At 56.4% G+C, this 15,981-nt stretch overlaps 1 protein-coding gene across 2 annotated transcripts; it reads right to left on the reverse strand.

Annotated features, from left to right (window-relative positions):
• Nucleotides 1-283: 283 nt before the first annotated feature.
• Nucleotides 284-13,110, reverse strand: LOC102929347 (uroplakin-3b-like). Of its 2 annotated transcripts, none has more exons than XM_043531414.1 (6): nucleotides 10,158-13,110; nucleotides 8,243-8,395; nucleotides 6,783-7,008; nucleotides 4,897-4,976; nucleotides 3,898-4,027; nucleotides 284-2,678 (listed from the first exon to the last, which is right to left on the reverse strand). In XM_043531414.1, exons 1-6 carry the CDS (start codon nucleotides 10,216-10,218, stop codon nucleotides 2,570-2,572), a joined length of 759 nt encoding a protein of 252 aa, XP_043387349.1. In that variant the 5' UTR covers nucleotides 10,219-13,110; the 3' UTR covers nucleotides 284-2,569. The 2 variants fall into 2 exon arrangements, with proteins under 2 accessions (XP_043387349.1, XP_043387350.1); XM_043531415.1 differs by having other exon boundaries at nucleotides 904-2,675; nucleotides 10,158-13,108.
• Between the last annotated feature and the right edge of the window lie 2,871 nt (nucleotides 13,111-15,981).

Here is a 15,981-nt window from a genome sequence, read left to right on the forward strand (position 1 = left end):
TGTGAGGAAATGGAATAAAGCCACTTTCCACAACTTTGTATTGTTTTCCAATGGGCAAAATTTGGGAAAGAGTAAGAATGTGTGAGAAAACCCCTTCCAAATTTTCTCTGTTAACCTACGGTCTGGTAATCTCCCGCTGTGTTACTCTCTCCCAAATTTTGCCAGCTGGGAAACTGCAGAGAAGTGGGAGAAAAAAAAGAAACACGAGTAGGAAAACATTGGGGTGGTAAAAAATACGATTTTGGTTTGGAATTTTGGAAAAAAAATTAAAGCGTGACTCATTTTTTGATTAAACCCAGTTTTCTGATGAAGATTTCCCCCCTGAATCTCTTTGGCCAGCTCTGCTATTTATAGGTACCCCTGAAACAACTTCCGGATGAGTCACATTCGGTGCAGATTTTCTGCCTCAAAGGAACAGATTGTTTTTGCCAGGAATCAGACGCCGAACTTGTAACCTTCCCCTGCAGGATGAAACCCCCAACACGACGCTAAAACCGTACATCAGAAAAGCTGCCACTCCGTGCACAGACAAGCGTCACCTGGAACCCTACCCCTGCACCCACGATACTTTCCTTGGAGCCAGGGACGCTTGTCTCAAGCTCCACCACAGTTCCCATCCCTGTATGGGTCAGCCCTTGTAACGACACCCCTAGGCAGGGCGTCAATGGGGCTTGAACCCAGGAGATCTAGAACAGGAGCCTCTCCTGCGCTAAGGCAGGGGCATGAACTGCCACTACAGGGGGACAAAGAGCCGTGCTGAATTCGCACGGGTTTCGCATGTGCCGGCTGGCTCGCTACCCCTGTAGAATTGGGGTAACGATACTGCCCCGTCACAGAGGAGGAGATCAGCTCGGAGGGGTTGGTTCAAACGAAATTGTTCGGCACTGGTCCCGCACGGCTCTCCTCCCCTGGCTACCCCCGAACCTTTTCGCAGCGGATCAGCTGTGCCATGTCCTGTATTAGTCCGGGCGACAGCTCGGGGCAGATGTTCTAAGGCTCCCAGGACAGTTCAGCAGCCGGAGGAGGACGGCTAACTCTCAGACGTGCCTTCAAAATCCCCCCCGGTTCTTTGAGGCAGGGCATTGTCTATTGCGTACCCCACCCGTCCAGCTCTGTGCTGAGCAGAAAGGGGGGGGCAGCAGGCGTGGGCTGAGCTGGCTCTGAGGCCGATTGCACCCCATGAGCAACGACTCACAGCGAAACTTGTCTTCGTGACAACCCGTTTTAATTGTTCATTTGAGAAAGAAAATGGTGAATGTCCCTGCTGCACGGGCCTGGCCTCTGCCTCCCTGGGAACACTGGCTGGGATTTCCAGAAGCACAGAGAGGAAGGGGCCCCGAGACGCAGTGAAATTCCAGGGTGCAGGGCAGCTAACTTCCTGAGGTTCCTTTGAACCACCCCCATCCCCAAATCCTTTTAAAGTGGGGGTTAAGGTAGCTTGCTGAGGATCCTACAAACTGCAGGCAGAATCCATTCCCACAGCACATGGGAATCCAGTCCGGCTTCTCCGTTATTCCCAGAGGCTCAGCAACCAGGGGAAGCCTCCCCACTTTATTGCTAACAACTTAATTGGGGGAAGTAATGCACCTCACCTGTGGGAGCCTGCGTTATCTCCCGGTCTGGATTTCCATGCCTGGCTGGAGTGGGATCTGCCTACAGCTCTGCAAGGGGATCCTTATCGTCTGGGCTGAGCTTCTGTCTGATCACACAGGACCATACCCAGTCCAGGCGGGCTAGCGGTCTCCGATGGGAAATGGGGCACCAAAATTAGTGGCACGGACGTGGCCCCCAGCAGACAGACATCGGGGCAGCCAGGGAATGTGGCCGGCTGGGGATTAGGAGTGGCGCTCCATCCCGGAGGATGAGCCCTCTGCAGCCAGAGACCCACAGGTGGCCACTGCACCCTGTGTTCAAGTACCACCCGCTTAGAAATAACCCTGGTCCCAGGCTACTGGGTTGTCGACACAGGGCTAAGTCTTAGGAGAGCGGCCGGACACTCAGCAGTGACCTCTCCAGCTCGGGAAGGGGTGGGGTTTAGGGATCCGAAGGGGGTCCATGTCCAGTGTGTCGAGGCTGGAGGGATGGTGACTGCTCCTGTCTGTGCCTGGAGCAGTCAGGCTGGGTACGTTAAAGTGAGGTGGGGGGGGGGGGAGGGGGAATCCTCAGACCCAGCATCCTCCAGCCAGGAAGGGTCGCACCGGACCTGGCTCTGCAGTCCAGGAGGAATCGCCATCGCCCCGACCCACTCGGAGCAGAGGGGATAGCCCGGACCCTGGAAACGTCACCACGTCACAGGGACAAACCAACCCCCTCAGGAGCGCCCAAGCCCAAGGGACGGACGCCAACATCAAATCCCCCCCAACCCAGGGAGGTCAGGGGTGATCGGAGGCTCAGAACTAGGAGGAGGACCTGGTTCCGAGTCCGCAGCTTGGGACTGGAGTATTTGGAGCTCGCTGCCTCGGGTCCCCTCCTCTCCCGGCGCTGTTCATGGCGCACACAGGCTCTGCCGGGGAGCTCCCGGCTGATGGGACAGGGTTGCAGCAGGGGGTGGCTGTCTCGCTGGAGGGCCTCAGTTCTTGGAAGCAGGCTGGTCGTAGATATGGTGGGTGTTGTATCGCTTCACTGTCACCGAGTCCTGCTTGCCCATTATCTCCGTGCGCTCGGAAAGGTCCAAACTGCTGAAGGAAGGGTGGACAGCGGATCAGGGCAGAGCGAGGGGCTCCACAAAGGGAGTGGGGCGGGGCGAACCTAAGCCACTGGGTCAGATACAGTGAGATCTCTGCCCACTGCTGTGACTCTGGTACAAGTCAGTTTCTCTCCCCCGCCCACCCTTCCAGTTATCCCCAGTTCCCCCTCACTGGGCTGGGCTCCTTTGCTGACCCCAAGGACTGGGACTCAGGGTAAATCGGGGGAGGTATGGGGTATCTCCGCACAGGTGAATAAACAGCACATGGGATGACCTTCACAGGCCGCATGCGGCTTCTCCCCTTACAGTGAATTCACCCAGGTTTGAATCTTCATGAGAACACCTGGTTTTAACATCCCAGCCAAGACACGGTACCTCTCCCAGGCCACCGTAGCCTGCACTATTCTGGGGGCAGGAGAGGAATTAATGAGCTGTGGGTCCAGAGCCAGGCGTGCTGAAATCAGATCCACACTAGCTGTGCTAACCACAGCAGACTCATCTCCCCGGCCCGGGGTGCATCTGGCCTGCACTCCCAGGGTGTGATTTACCCCAGCCAGCTTCAACGGAGTTAGCTCAGGTCCTGGAGAGGCAATGCCTCAGCAGCCCAAGGTTCAGTGCAGGGTGTGCGAACCCGACGGGAGCCCTGGATAATTCCTGGCAGGACTAGCCCGCGCCGAGGCCGTGGCAGCGGTGTCCAAGCAGGCTCAGGTACGGGAGCTCAAACTGCAATCGCACCCTGTGATTACAGTAGAGAGAGAACCTAAGAGCCCAAGACTCAAGGCGTTGCCCGGCAGATGCCTGATGGGCCGAGTCCAGAGAAGCACCTGCTTAGAAAAGGGCTGGAAAGTGAAACCTGTCCCTGGCCGAGCTCATCTGTTCAGGTACCCTCCTCCGTTGGTTCAGCTGCTCCCCTACCCGCACAGGGAGCAGGCGTGCTGGGACAAGGTTTGCAGTGGGGGTGCTGAAGGCGGAAACCATGCACTTGGGTTGTTATTACTACTTCAAACCCGAGGGGGGGGGGCAGCACCCCTAGTTCCAGCATCTACGACAGGGAGGATCCCAGCTGGTGACCTTCCCCTGCTATGAGAGCATAGGGCTGGAGGGGGCTAGGGGAAGGATTGGGTGTGACAGAGAGAGGGGAAGGGAGGCCTCCCATGGTTCTGATCAGCACCCAGGCCCTGCCCATCTTCCCCCCGGGATGTGGAGCTCACCATCCATAGACCAGCGCGGCGATAAAGCAGGCCAGCAGGATGGCCAGGAGGATGGAGAGGATGGTGGTGATGACAATCATACCAGCGCTGCGCCTTCTGGGCCAGGTGTCAATGGGGGCAGGGTCCTTCCCTGGAAAAGAGAGTGGGGGGGAGGGGAAACAGTCAGTGGCAGGGACCCCCCTGGGCAGGAGGGGAGAGACCCTGATGCGCTTAACTCCAAGCGCATGAATAACTCCCCTAATGGAGTGGGTGTCATGGGACCAGTTGTGCTTAAAGTTAAGAAGGAGGCAGGGTGGCCTAGTGGCTAAAGCACGGGACAGACTCAGGAGAGTTCTAGTCCCAGCTCCATCACTGACCTGTTGGGTGACCTTAGGCAAGTCATTTCACCTCCCTGTGCCTCAGTTTCCCCACCTGTAGAATAAGGAGAATGACACTAGCTTCCTTTGTGCAGGGCTTTGAGGTCTGCTGGGGAAAAGCACTATACAAGAGGGGCATTATAAGTCACTGAGCCAGGGCCATAGAGATGAACGCAGACATGTTCCATTCTAGCCATTTAGACTCTTCTGCGGCCCCGCTCAAAGCTGCGTCTCAGCCCCTGATACTCACAACACCCCTGTGCGGCAGGGCAGGACGATTATCCCCAGAGTTCAGGTGGGGACTGGGGCTCGGAGAGGCTGAGTGACTTGCCCGCGGTCACACCTGGAGCCTGTGGCAGAGCTAGGAACTGAACCCAGCTCTCCCAAGTTCCAAGGCACCATTCTTCCCTCCCTCCAGACGCCCCTCCTCGTCTCGTGTGTCCGTCCCACTCCACCCGCTTCCCACAAAGCCTCTCTGGCATGGCCGATTGCCGGGGCCAAACACGCCTCCCACCGGAGCCTGCTAATGCTTCACCGTCTCGGCCACATGCGGTGCGACCCTCTCCTTTCGCTGCTGGCCTGGGGCAGTCAGAACCCTGGCGCCACCTGCGTCTCGGGGCGGCTGAGCTGTACGGTCAGTTACCTCTTTTCAGCGTGATCGGGGCTGACCATTTTGTCTCGGCCTTGGGGCCAGTTGCAGGACTCATCGCAAGGAACTTCACTCTGGGAAGAGAGAAAAGGGAAGAGGACATGGAAATGCACAGGCTGGGGGCTCAAGGTAACAAGGGGGCACAGGAAGCAGCGGAGGAGAGGGAAGGGGTGAGCCTGTGGCAGGTTCTGTTCCCAGCAGCGCCAACCCCAAGCATGCAAAAATCAAGAGATGGGGGCGGGGGACTGAGCTCAACAGGCCTGATTCTTAGCTGGCACAAACTGGCATCGCTCTCTCGGAGTCACTGGGGTTACCCCAGTTTGCACCAGCTCCAGATCTGCCCCTGTACCCCATGAGGATCAGCCATCCCTGTGGGCAACGAGGAGAGGTAGATCGGAGGAATGCCCTGGGAACACAATGGCCTAAAAGGTAAACAAACAGGAACACACGGTGGCAGACATGAAATTTAGGAGGTCTAAGCACACCACGGATGCCCTCCAAATAGCACCGAAGTGACAGATGGGCTCTGGGCTGGCTCTGTGCAGAGGGGGAGGTTCTACGGGATTTCACTCCAGTACAGACCCATAGAAATCATAGGACTGGAAGGGACCTCGAGAGGTCGTCTAGTCCAGTTCCCTGCACTCAAGGCAGGGCTAAGTATTATCTAGACCATCCCTGACAGGTGTTTGTCCAAACTGCTCTTGAAAATCTCCAATGGTGGAGATTCCACAACCTCCCTAGGCAAGTTATTCCAGTGCTTCACCACCCTGAGAGAGTTAGGAAGTTTTTCCTAATGTCCAACCTAATCCACCCTTGCTGCAATGTAAGCCCATTGCTTCTTGTCCTATCCTCAGAGGTTAAGGAGAACAATTTTTCTCCCTCCTCTATCATGTCCCCTCTCAGTCTTCTCTTCTCCAGACTAAACAAACCCAGTTTTTTTTCAGTCTTCCCTCATAGGTCATGTTTTCTAGACCTTTCATCATTTTTGTTGCTCTTCTCTGGACTCTCTCCAATTTGTCCCCATCTTTCCTGAAAAGTGGCCCCCCCAGAACACAACACTCCAGTTGAGGCCTAATCAGCGTGGAGTAGAGCGGACGAATTACTTCTCGTGTCTTGCTGACAAACACTCCCGCTAATACAGCCCAGAATGATGTTCGCTTTTTTTGCGACAGTGTAACACTGTTGACTCGTATTTAGCTTGTGATCCACTATGACCCCCAGATCCCTTTCCACAGTACTTCTTCCTTGGCAGTCATTTCCCATTTTGCATGTGTGCAACTGATTGTTCCTGCCTAAGTGGAGTACTTTGCATTTGTCCTTATTGAATTTCATCCTATTTACTTCAGACCATTTCTCCAGTTTGTCCAGCTCATTTTGAATTTTAATCCTATCCTCCAAAGCACTTGCTTGGTATCGTCCGCAAACTTTATAAGTGTACTTTCTATGCCATTATCTAAATCATGGATGAAGATATTGAACAGACCCAGAACTGATCCCTGCGGGACCCCACTCATTATGCCCTTCCAGCATGACTGTGAACCACTGATAATTACTCTCTGGGAACGGTTTTCCAACCTGTTTTGCACCCACCTTATAGTAGCTCTATCTAGGTTGCATTTCCCTAGTTTATGAGAAGATCATGCGAGACAGTATCAAAAGCCTTACTAAAGTCAAGATATACCACATCTACCGCTTCATCCCACATTGACAGGGTAACAAGCCTTGTGGACGGGGGATGGGTCAATTGTGGGGCTGGAAGGGACCGCAAGGGGTCACATCCAGGCCACCCCTGGTTCTGAGGCAGGATGAAGCGTACCTAGATCTCTTGTGCTGCCCGGGGATTAGCACATGAACACGACAGCCCAGCCATTGCTGCTCACCTGTAGGGCCCTGGGCCAGGCAGGGGGCCATTGCAATCTGGTCTTGATGTGTCCAAAACGCACCCGGTTTCGTTCCCAACACGCAGCACCGTGATCTGGCCCGAGCTCTTTTCACATGGGTAGTTTAAGGAGGAGGTGCCCATGGTCATGTAATTGGGATTCTCTGGGAACTGCTGGAAGGCAGGGAGGCTTTGCAGGGAGGTGGGTCTGGTGAAACTGGATATCGCTGCAGGGACAACGGTGAAAAGCAAGTGAAACGTTTTAGTCCTGATTTACAACAGTGGGAGAAGAGACTTCAGTGGAGTCACTCTGGAGTGACACCTGCGTAAGCTAGAGAAGACTTCTTCTGGCACCAATGGACTCTCTCCAGAGTTACGGAAACAATACAGATCAAACTGGGCTCCAAAGGGTTGGAGGAGTGGCAGTAGGAGAGGAGCCCCTGTTCCCAGCCTGACCCGGATTCATGGGCCGTCCCACCCTATAGGCCACTCAACATCTAGCCAAGTGGCAAGAACTTTCAGCCACTTCCCACCTTGGCTGGACTTGGCCCAGTGGGTATAAGGCAAAAGCCTCAGTCTAACCCCCTGAGCCATCCAGCCCTGAGAATGGCACACTTATTGCATGGAAAGGACATTTTCTTTTTTACACAACATAATTTATCTGTGGAACTCATTGCCACAGGAAATTGAGGCAGAGAGCCCAGTAAGGCTGGGGCAAAAATTGGCACCAGTAGGGACTCTAACGAGGGTGACACATGGAGAGAAAGCACCTGTTCTCCCAGCTTGCACAATTAAGTGCCTGTTCTGAAGCTACTGGCTCTGGCAGGGAACGGCTCCAATGCACAAATCTGCCCCAGCCTGGGCAGAACCTTAGTGTCATCACTGAGAGCAGTCAGAGGCCAAAAAGGAGCTCTCCTTCCTGCCAGAGTCTTGACTGCACCTCCAGCCACCTTGGAGCCTCACCCCTGGATCAAGGCACTGTTTGCCCTTAGGGAGGGGCTGATTTTTCCATGCAGCGCAGGGTCATAGGGAACACACCACAGGCAGCTCCGTGGGCCTGTGCCCCACCCGTCTGGCTCTGTCTGGGCCATCTGCATCCATGCAGGCCAGCACATGCCTTCCCCTGCAGCCTGTGCGGTCCCTTCTCCAGGGACATCCCCAGTCTCCAAGCAGAGGGGAGCTGGCTGCAGGAGCAAGGGCAGGATCTCTAGCCAACAAGGGCTGTGCGGGGCAGGGTGGAGAGGCCCGTTTCGCCTCTCTGCCCATCGCCAGCCAGTCAGGGCTCCAGGGCAAGGGCAGGTTTCCCAGCGCCTCAGCTGAGCTGCGGAGTGGGGGCTCTGCAATGGCCCGATACGCAGTGTACACTCGATACAAAGCCCCTGGGGCCACGTCAGTAGCCCCTGCAATCACAGAGCCCTTCTGCTGAGCCAAGCGCATCCCGTGTGCGGGAATGACACCTACCGCGACTGAGGGAAACCACCAACCAGATCTCATCGGTGTCGCTAACAGTCTGGTTGAAGACACAGCGGGGCTGCTCCAGGACGAAGGTGGAAGAAGTAATGTTCCCTTCCAGCGCCAGGAGAGTGATTGCAGGCTCATAGTCAACGGTGAGGACTGCAGAAAGCCAAGGAGAGAGACCATGAGTCAGGCAGGCTGGCAGACAGCCACTTACCTTCTGCTCTGAGCTGGCAGGTCACTGTGGGGGCAGAAATGCAGCTGCAGAAACGCAGGAGCAAACCTCGAGATGTCTCTGAAACTCGGGCTGCTGCTGCTGAATTGGGAAGGCAAGCGGATGACAGCGAGTGGGAGAGAGCATCACCTAGTGAGCAGAGCGCTAGAACGGAGGAGAGCTGGGTTCTATTCCCAGCTCTGACCTGCTGGGTGACCTTGGGCAAGTCACTTCCGCCCTCTGTGCCTCACTTTCCCCATCTGCAAAATGGGGCTGAGGACACTGAACTCCTCTGTAAAGCGCTTTGGGATCTAGGGATGCAAAGTGCGAGAGGAGGGGAAGGTGTAATTATGACTTTCCCGTGGTGGCTGCAATATGTGTTCTACCATCTAAAATTTTGCTTAAAAAAAAAAGCAAACGAAGTCTCCAGGCCCTCCAGTTTCAAAGAAAACCTTCCAGATGTGACCCAGACATACAGTGATGCACTGATGTCTGCCCCAGGCCTGGGCTACACACACACAAACTGCAGCTAGAGGGGTTTCTAAATCAGGTGAATTAAAACACTGCCATTCCTCTTAAACGGGATGAAGAGTGACTATTGATATAGCTTCATTTGGAAACAAGACAATTTAGAAACCACTTGAGTGGAATTGGTGCAACTTGGGTTGCCCAGGCCTGAGTTTGCCATCAGCCTGAAAGAGTGGCTCTGAGAGAGATGCAGACTGTCTCTATTAATTCCAAGGGGCTGTTCACTCTGAAGCCTAATGAAAATGAGCATCCTACTGGGAGTGGGGGGTCTCATTTGGCACTGTTAGTAGGCGGAGCTTGGCTTGTGGGTGGAGCTTGGGACAGTACAATTTTATATATATGCCCCCTCAGCAGTAACTGCAATGAAGCTGGTGGCATTTCGCTGATGCAAGGGAAAAGACTATCAAGCTCAGTTACTTAGATTGTAAACTCTGGGGCTGGGACCATCTTTTTGACTGGTGTTTGTACAGCACCTAGCACCTCACTGCTGATGCTGGGGGCCTGGGAGGTGGGACGCCTGAGCTCAGGAGGGCCACACGTACTGCAGGGCGGGGGCCATGCACACACCCAGAGAGGGAGCTAGATTAAGCCGCGTGACCTCGGGCGAGTCCCTTTCCCTCTTGGCGTCAGATTCCCCATCAGTAAAATGGGGATAGAACCAGCCACCTCTGGGCACGTGGGGAGGGTTAATCACAGAGTTTTGGCCATGACCGGTGCTGGGGGTCATGACGTTATCATTAACGAGCAGGAGGAACGCACTGAAGGTTGACCAGACAGCAAGTGTGAAAAATCGGGATGGGGTGGGGTTAATAGGCACCTATGTAAGACAAAGCCCCGAATATCGGGACCGTCCCTATAAAATTGGGACATCTGGTCACCCTAGACCTGCTCTCCCCGCAGAGGCCCCCATCCCACCTCCCCAGCCGGGGGGCGATTTGCTTCCGATACGGCAGAACTTTGAGCCTCACATGGATCTGTATCGAAGCACCCATGGGTGCCTGACGCTCTGTGGTCTTGATTGTGTTCACACTAGCACCATATTCTGCAAATAGCTCCAACGCCGGTTCTGAGGTGTTCCCAGCTCCATCGCCCCCAGCCCCAGTATTCAGTCCCCCCAGAGCTCCCCTGCGTCGCCCTCCCTGCCACACTGCGGCACCAGGCAGCATCCCCAAGACTCACCTTGGCCTCTCACGGTGCAGGTGGTGGTGGCCAGCAGGAGTAGTGCCAGCAGGAGGGACATCCCGGCGGCAGGTGGTGGAGCGGGGCTCTTGGCGGCGCGGCAGCTGGCTGGGTAATGCCGAGAGGATCACTGGCTGAATGGTCTCTGTGTCCCGGCCCCTGTGGGTCCCGCCTGTACCCTCCTCTCTCCTGGACACCTGCATTCCTCTCTTCTCCTCCGAGAGCTGACAGCAAACAGGTCGGGCCAGTTTCTTGGGGAGCGTTTGCTGTGCATGAGTGCGCAGCAGGCTTGGCAGCGCCAGGGACGGGTGCTGAGCAGGGCATCGCTGGAGAGAGCTGTCCTGTATCGCCCTCCCTGGGCCAGCTGCCTGGGGGCACCGATCTAACACAGCATACAGAGATCGGAGCCTGGCTCGCCCTTTAACACCAGGCCAGTGTCATGGCCACCTGCCCAGGCAAACCCAGGGAGTACTCAAGATGGCCCTGGTTTGCTCCAGCACGTCTCTCTCCCTTCTTACCAGTTATTAGCAGCAGCCTCCTCTCTGCCCTTCCAAACAATCTCCCCCGACCATGGTGCAAGTGCCCACCCCCCCAGCTCATCAGTGCTGCAGCCCGGATCAAGGCTCAGCTGCAAACACACACGGCCAGATTCTGAACTCTGTGACACGGGCACATATGTGAAGTAACTTCTCTCCCCTCAGTGCAGTTACTCCAGATTTAATCTGGTATAACTGAGGCCCTTCAGTGTAAACACTACCTGCCCTTGGCGTAGGTACTCCCCCTCCCCGAGAGGCAGTAGCTAGGTCGATGGAAGAATTCTTCCATCGACCTAGCCCTGTCTACACCAGGGGTTAGGTCGGCTTAACTCCAGCGCTCAGGTGTGGGTTTTTCACCCTCCTGAGCGACATCGCTGGGTCAACCAGGCCGGTGAGCAGCAGCGCACAGAACCCGATTCGGATCCCCCTTACCCTGGGTAAATCCACTGCACCGGCATAGAACTGCGTAAGTGAGAGCAGATTCGATCCCGATATGTCTGCACCTCTTAATTCCTCTGCTCTTATTACATTGAATGCCGAGCAGAATTGAGGGGCTACCGTTTGCATGATGGTGGCAGGTTGCCCCGTAGTGGCAGGGTTTCTTGCGCATCCCTCTGAAGCAGCTGCTGCTGGTGGCTGTCGGAGGCAGGACGCCGGAAGACCTTTGGAGAGGTCTCCACCTAAGGCTCAGAGAGATGCTGGGGTCTCCCAGCTGCCCAGCAGGGCCCAGGCAGAGCGCTCTCAGTGCAGAGGGCTCCTGTTCCTACGGACATACGGTACGTCCTGAGGATAAGGTGCTGAGTCCCCCAGTTCCCACTGCCTTGAAGGCACTTGGAAGTTGTGACAGGCAACGCTCCCTCCGGACGCCCCTTCTGCACAGCTGCTGCCCTCTGCTCCCCCTGGTCTGGTTCTTGTAAGAAGCCACTCCCAGGCCAGACGGCTTTAACCTGAGATTCCCCCTGTGAATTCCTCAGTCGCTAAATAGATCAATTCGTCTTTAGCCCCTTGAACTCCCCCTGAATTCAGGGGTCCCGCAGCCCTCCCTCTGGGCCTATGTGCCTCTCTGGGCATGGTCCCCCTTCTCGGGTCGGGTCCCACAGCCCTCCCTCTGGGACTGTGTGCCTCTCTGGATGTGGTCAGGGGTCCCACAACGCTCCCTTCCGGCCTGTGTGTCTCTCTCGGCAGGGTCCCCCTTCTCGGGTCAGGGGTCCCACAGCTGTCCCTCTGGGCCTATGTGCCTCTCTGGGTGTGGTCCTCCTTCTCAGAGGCAGGCTGCAGCCCTTGATCAGCGTCTCTGAGCTGGCCCCCTTTGAATTCTTTCCTTCCCCTCCAGGCAGCCCCCTGTCTGCTCACCCTCTCTCCCTCCGGCTTGCTGCAGGCTTCTTTTACAGCACTCGGCCTGAGCCTGATTTAGCCACAGGCCCTCGCTGTGATGATGCGCCCCACCTGGGGAGGAGCGCTGAGTGAGGGGCAGGTGGGGCTGGACCGATTACCTCTTAAAGGGGCTGGTCACCCTATAGCGGAGGGCCAAACTGGTGGCCCAGTGATAAGCCCCTGGAGTCCAATCCTTTGTAATTGACCTCACCAGGAGCGGAGTCAGAAAACTCCCTGCTCGTGTTGGAGGGATTCAGAAGAAAACAGCCTGGAACTGTGCCAGGCCCACCCCTCTGCTGCAGGTAGGGGTGTGTGTGTGTGTGTGTGTGTGTGTGTGAACAAACCCTGGGCGCCAGACACCTGTGGGGGGAGAAGACTGTAACTGACAAGCCTGATCAGCCCAGCCTGTGGCTGGCGAGGGTGGCAGCTAATGGCTAGGGTGCTCCTTTCCTAAGTGGCAGGGACTGGAGCTTAGGATCTGGCCGGGTGAGAGACGAGCCGGGCCAGATCTGCACCCAAAGCTTCAGACCCGTCGGGTCACGCGTAAGGAACCGTTTTCCTCCAGGTGTCTCTGGCTAACCAGGAGGAAGGAAGTTCCTAGGGTCTCGTTGGCCGAGCTGGGAATCTGGTACCAAAGCCTGTTTTCGTCAGATTCCCAGCACGGTTTCTAGGGCACAGCGGTCCCGGTGAGCATCCCCTCGCTGTTCACGTGACCGAAGCGATACGCTGACTGTACAGAAAACATGGGGGAGGTCCCCGAGCCTGGGACCAGCTTTCAGCCACAGGAATGCCGGTATTAACCAGCAGTCATCGCTGTGATGAAATAAGGCCCCTCACGCTCTGTCACGGAGTGTGAGGGAGTCAGGGCCCTGTACCCCCTCACTTCCTGCAATTCACCGTGACTTTCAGCCAGCCAGTAAAACAGAAGGTGTATTAGATGACAGGAACACAGTCCAAAACAGAGCTTGTAGATACAGGAAACAGGACCCCTCAGTCAGGTCCATCTTGGGGGGCGGAGGGGACGGTAGGGAGCCCAGACCCCCGTCTGGACCTCCTTCCATTACCCCAGCCAGCTTCAAATTGACCCCCTCCAGCAGTCTCCCCCCAGCCATACCCCCTGGCTCCTTCTCCAGCCTTTGTCCCTTTCCCGGGCCGGGGGCCACCTGATCTCTTTGTTCTCCAACACCTTCAGCTCGCACCTTGCAGGGGAGGGGCCCAGGCCATCAGTTGCCAGGAGACAGGGTGTCGGCCATTCTCTGTGCAGACAGCATCACATTGGCCCTCTGCTCTGCAACAATCACGACCCCTTATCCCAGCCCCTAGATACTTAAGAAAGGCACAGGGGAAACTGAGGCACCCACACAGTATTCAAAGAAAACATTCCCACTTTGTCACACGCTCCACCCGCGCTCCCAGTGCTTGCGTGACCCACTGCTGAGTGCGTGTTGGGGTCCCGCTCGGTGCTTCAGCCACAGGGGATCTGAGCCTGTGACCATCATACGAGCAGCCCCTGCCTTTAGCTCAGGGTGGCCGTGAAGAAGAGCTCAGTGTAAGCGCCATAGCTGGTCCCTCTCACCCGCAGAAGCTGATCCAGTAAAAGGCATTAGCACTGAACTCAATGAGACAAGGTGGGTGTGGTCATTGCCCCCCTCCCTGTGCATTCCCCTGCTCGGGTCACTGAGCGCGTGAGCAAAGCTGACAGGCGTCTCCCTTCCCAGCCCCTGGCGAACCCGCACAGTGCTGGAGGGGTGAGGGACACACCTGACCACGAGTGCACCTGTCCGCAGTGGGCTGGGCCGCTCCAACAGGGCCTGACTCATCTGCTGTCATACCATGGTGGGGCAGGGCTACTTAGGCGCCGGCATGTAACAGCACCGGACCCTGCTCTCCCACCCCTGGGAGGGGAGCCCTGTGGCTGCTCCCATCTCTGCTACACTCCAGGCTAGGGATGGGGGGAAGCAGCACCTCCCCCTCGGCTCACAGGACTGGTGCAGTTATCCGGCTCTGGGAAGGATCAGGTTTGTATTGGTCAACGTCGATTTTGCCGCAGGCGCACACGCAAACGGAGGAGAAAAGGTTTCCGGTGCTACTAATGGAAACGTACAGCCAGGCCCAGTAAGACACCCGGTGCTGGAGACCTTCTCGGAGCTCGGGTTAAGGCCGTTGACGTTGTCTCTTTCCACAAGTGATGCTGACCAGTGCATCCAATGAAGTGAGCTGTAGCCCCCGAAAGCTTATGCTCAAACAAATTTGTTTGTCTCTAAGGTGCCACAAGTCCTCCTTTTCTTTTTGTGTTTTAAGGGTTATAAAAGCTTTAGCATCTCAGCGGCTACAGCCATTAAATAATTGTTGTCTGGACCACGCTCCCTGTTGTCTGATCCCTGTCCCCTAATTTCCTGCAACAGGGAAAATTTTAATCGATCAATGTTGAAAAAAATGCTTGAAAATAAACATTGAGCTTATCTGCTGACATGATAAAGAAATGCAGATTGAATTCTGCTCCGGCCTACCCATGTGGCTAGTGGCATGGTGCACCTGGTTGCTTAGTCCTCGGAGCTGAGTAACTGATCACCGACTAACAGTCGAAAGAGCAGAAAGCAACTAGAGATATACACTCGGGGAGGGAGGGAGAGAGGGGGCGTAGGGTCAATATGGGGGCTGCTGGCCCAGGATAGCTGGGTTTATTAGAGGATTGCTGTTTAGGGCTACAGGCCAGATGCGAATGTGTGTATGTGCATGGGTTTGTGTGTACGGGTGTGAGTGTGTCCATGCATTGTGTGTGTGTGTGTGTGTGTGTCTGTGCATGGCTGTGTGTGTAAGAAGCTGAAGAATTTTTCCGAGCCTGGGTAAGCCCCACTCGTGACGTGATCACACCCCAGGCCCAGGGAGCGACGCCCCAGCCCCAGGGAGCCTCTGCTCACAGGACGGGCAGCCCCCTCCCCGGTTTCTGCAGCTCAGGAAGAAAACAGAAGTTACTGCTCGCATGAGGCCGGGGTCACTGACCTGGTTTACTGATGGGAAAACAGAGGAGAAGGGCCAGAGGGAGCCATGACCCCCCGTCTCCTGCCCTCCAGTCCCCATGCTCTGCCCACTGCTGCCTCCCGCTCTGCCCCGTCCTCGTGCCGCGTGCCACTCCCCGACCGCCCCATGGGCTGCCCCAGGCGGCAGCCGGCAGGATTGTTCTTTTCCGAGAGCTCCTCTCCCACCCCGACATGCTGCACAGAATCCTGCTGAACTGCCGCTCCCCCCGCCACCCACTCCCCACCCTCCTGCTGCTCTCTGGGGCGCACCTGGCACGATTACAATTCCTTCCACTCTCTAATCTGCAGCAGCGCTCGTCTGCAACCCCGCCTGGCCCTCACAACGTCAGAGCTGGTCTCCCCCTCTGCCCTCCCCTTTCACACTCCCTTCCTTCCCCTCCACTCCCATCTCATCTCCCCCTTCCCCGCCCCATGCCTTCCTGCCCCCTCCCCAGCATTAATGGTTTTAATGGACGGGGAGGTGTTTGTGCCAGGGCCTGACCAGCAGAGTCAAGAGGCTCAGAAGCTCAGGGACATCGCCCAAGAGGAAAGCAGAGGTGAAGGCATTGCTATAAGGGCCATGCTGCTGTTCCATGCCCTCTGCCCTGTGGGGAAAAGGCCATTGAATAACACTGAGTTCCTGTGGATGAGACGCTTGATGTGTTATTGCTCTTGCCCAGTGGCGGATTAGCCCAGCCAATCGGGGCACCCCGACCCACCCAGCGCTCCTGCCGGGGAGCGGGTTTGGGGCAAGGGGGCTTGTCCCGCTCCATCCACCCGCTGGGGAGTGGGGGAAGCCCCTGCGCCCCAACTCTGCTCTCCAGCAGGAGCGCTGGGCGGGGAGGCAGGGACTGCAGGTGGAAGGGGTGGGGCCCACACTCTGGCCCAGAGCCC

The sequence above is a fragment of the Chelonia mydas genome, chromosome 17 (genome assembly GCF_015237465.2).
Source record: "Chelonia mydas isolate rCheMyd1 chromosome 17, rCheMyd1.pri.v2, whole genome shotgun sequence".
In the NCBI taxonomy this organism is placed as follows: Eukaryota; Metazoa; Chordata; order Testudines; family Cheloniidae; genus Chelonia; species Chelonia mydas.

What these genes read in the sequence shown, in the direction of transcription:
- LOC102929347 (XM_043531414.1), bottom strand. Translation starts at nt 10,218, where the DNA reads ATGTCCCTCCTGCTGGCACTACTCCTGCTGGCCACCACCACCTGCACC. An exon ending in CCTGGCCCAGGGCCCTACAG is followed by an intron (nt 4,977 to 6,782) that starts GTGAGCAGCAAT and finishes CTCTCTTCCCAG; the next exon opens with AGTGAAGTTCCTTGCGATGA. An exon ending in CCCGATCACGCTGAAAAGAG is followed by an intron (nt 4,028 to 4,896) that starts GTAACTGACCGT and finishes TCTCTTTTCCAG; the next exon opens with GGAAGGACCCTGCCCCCATT.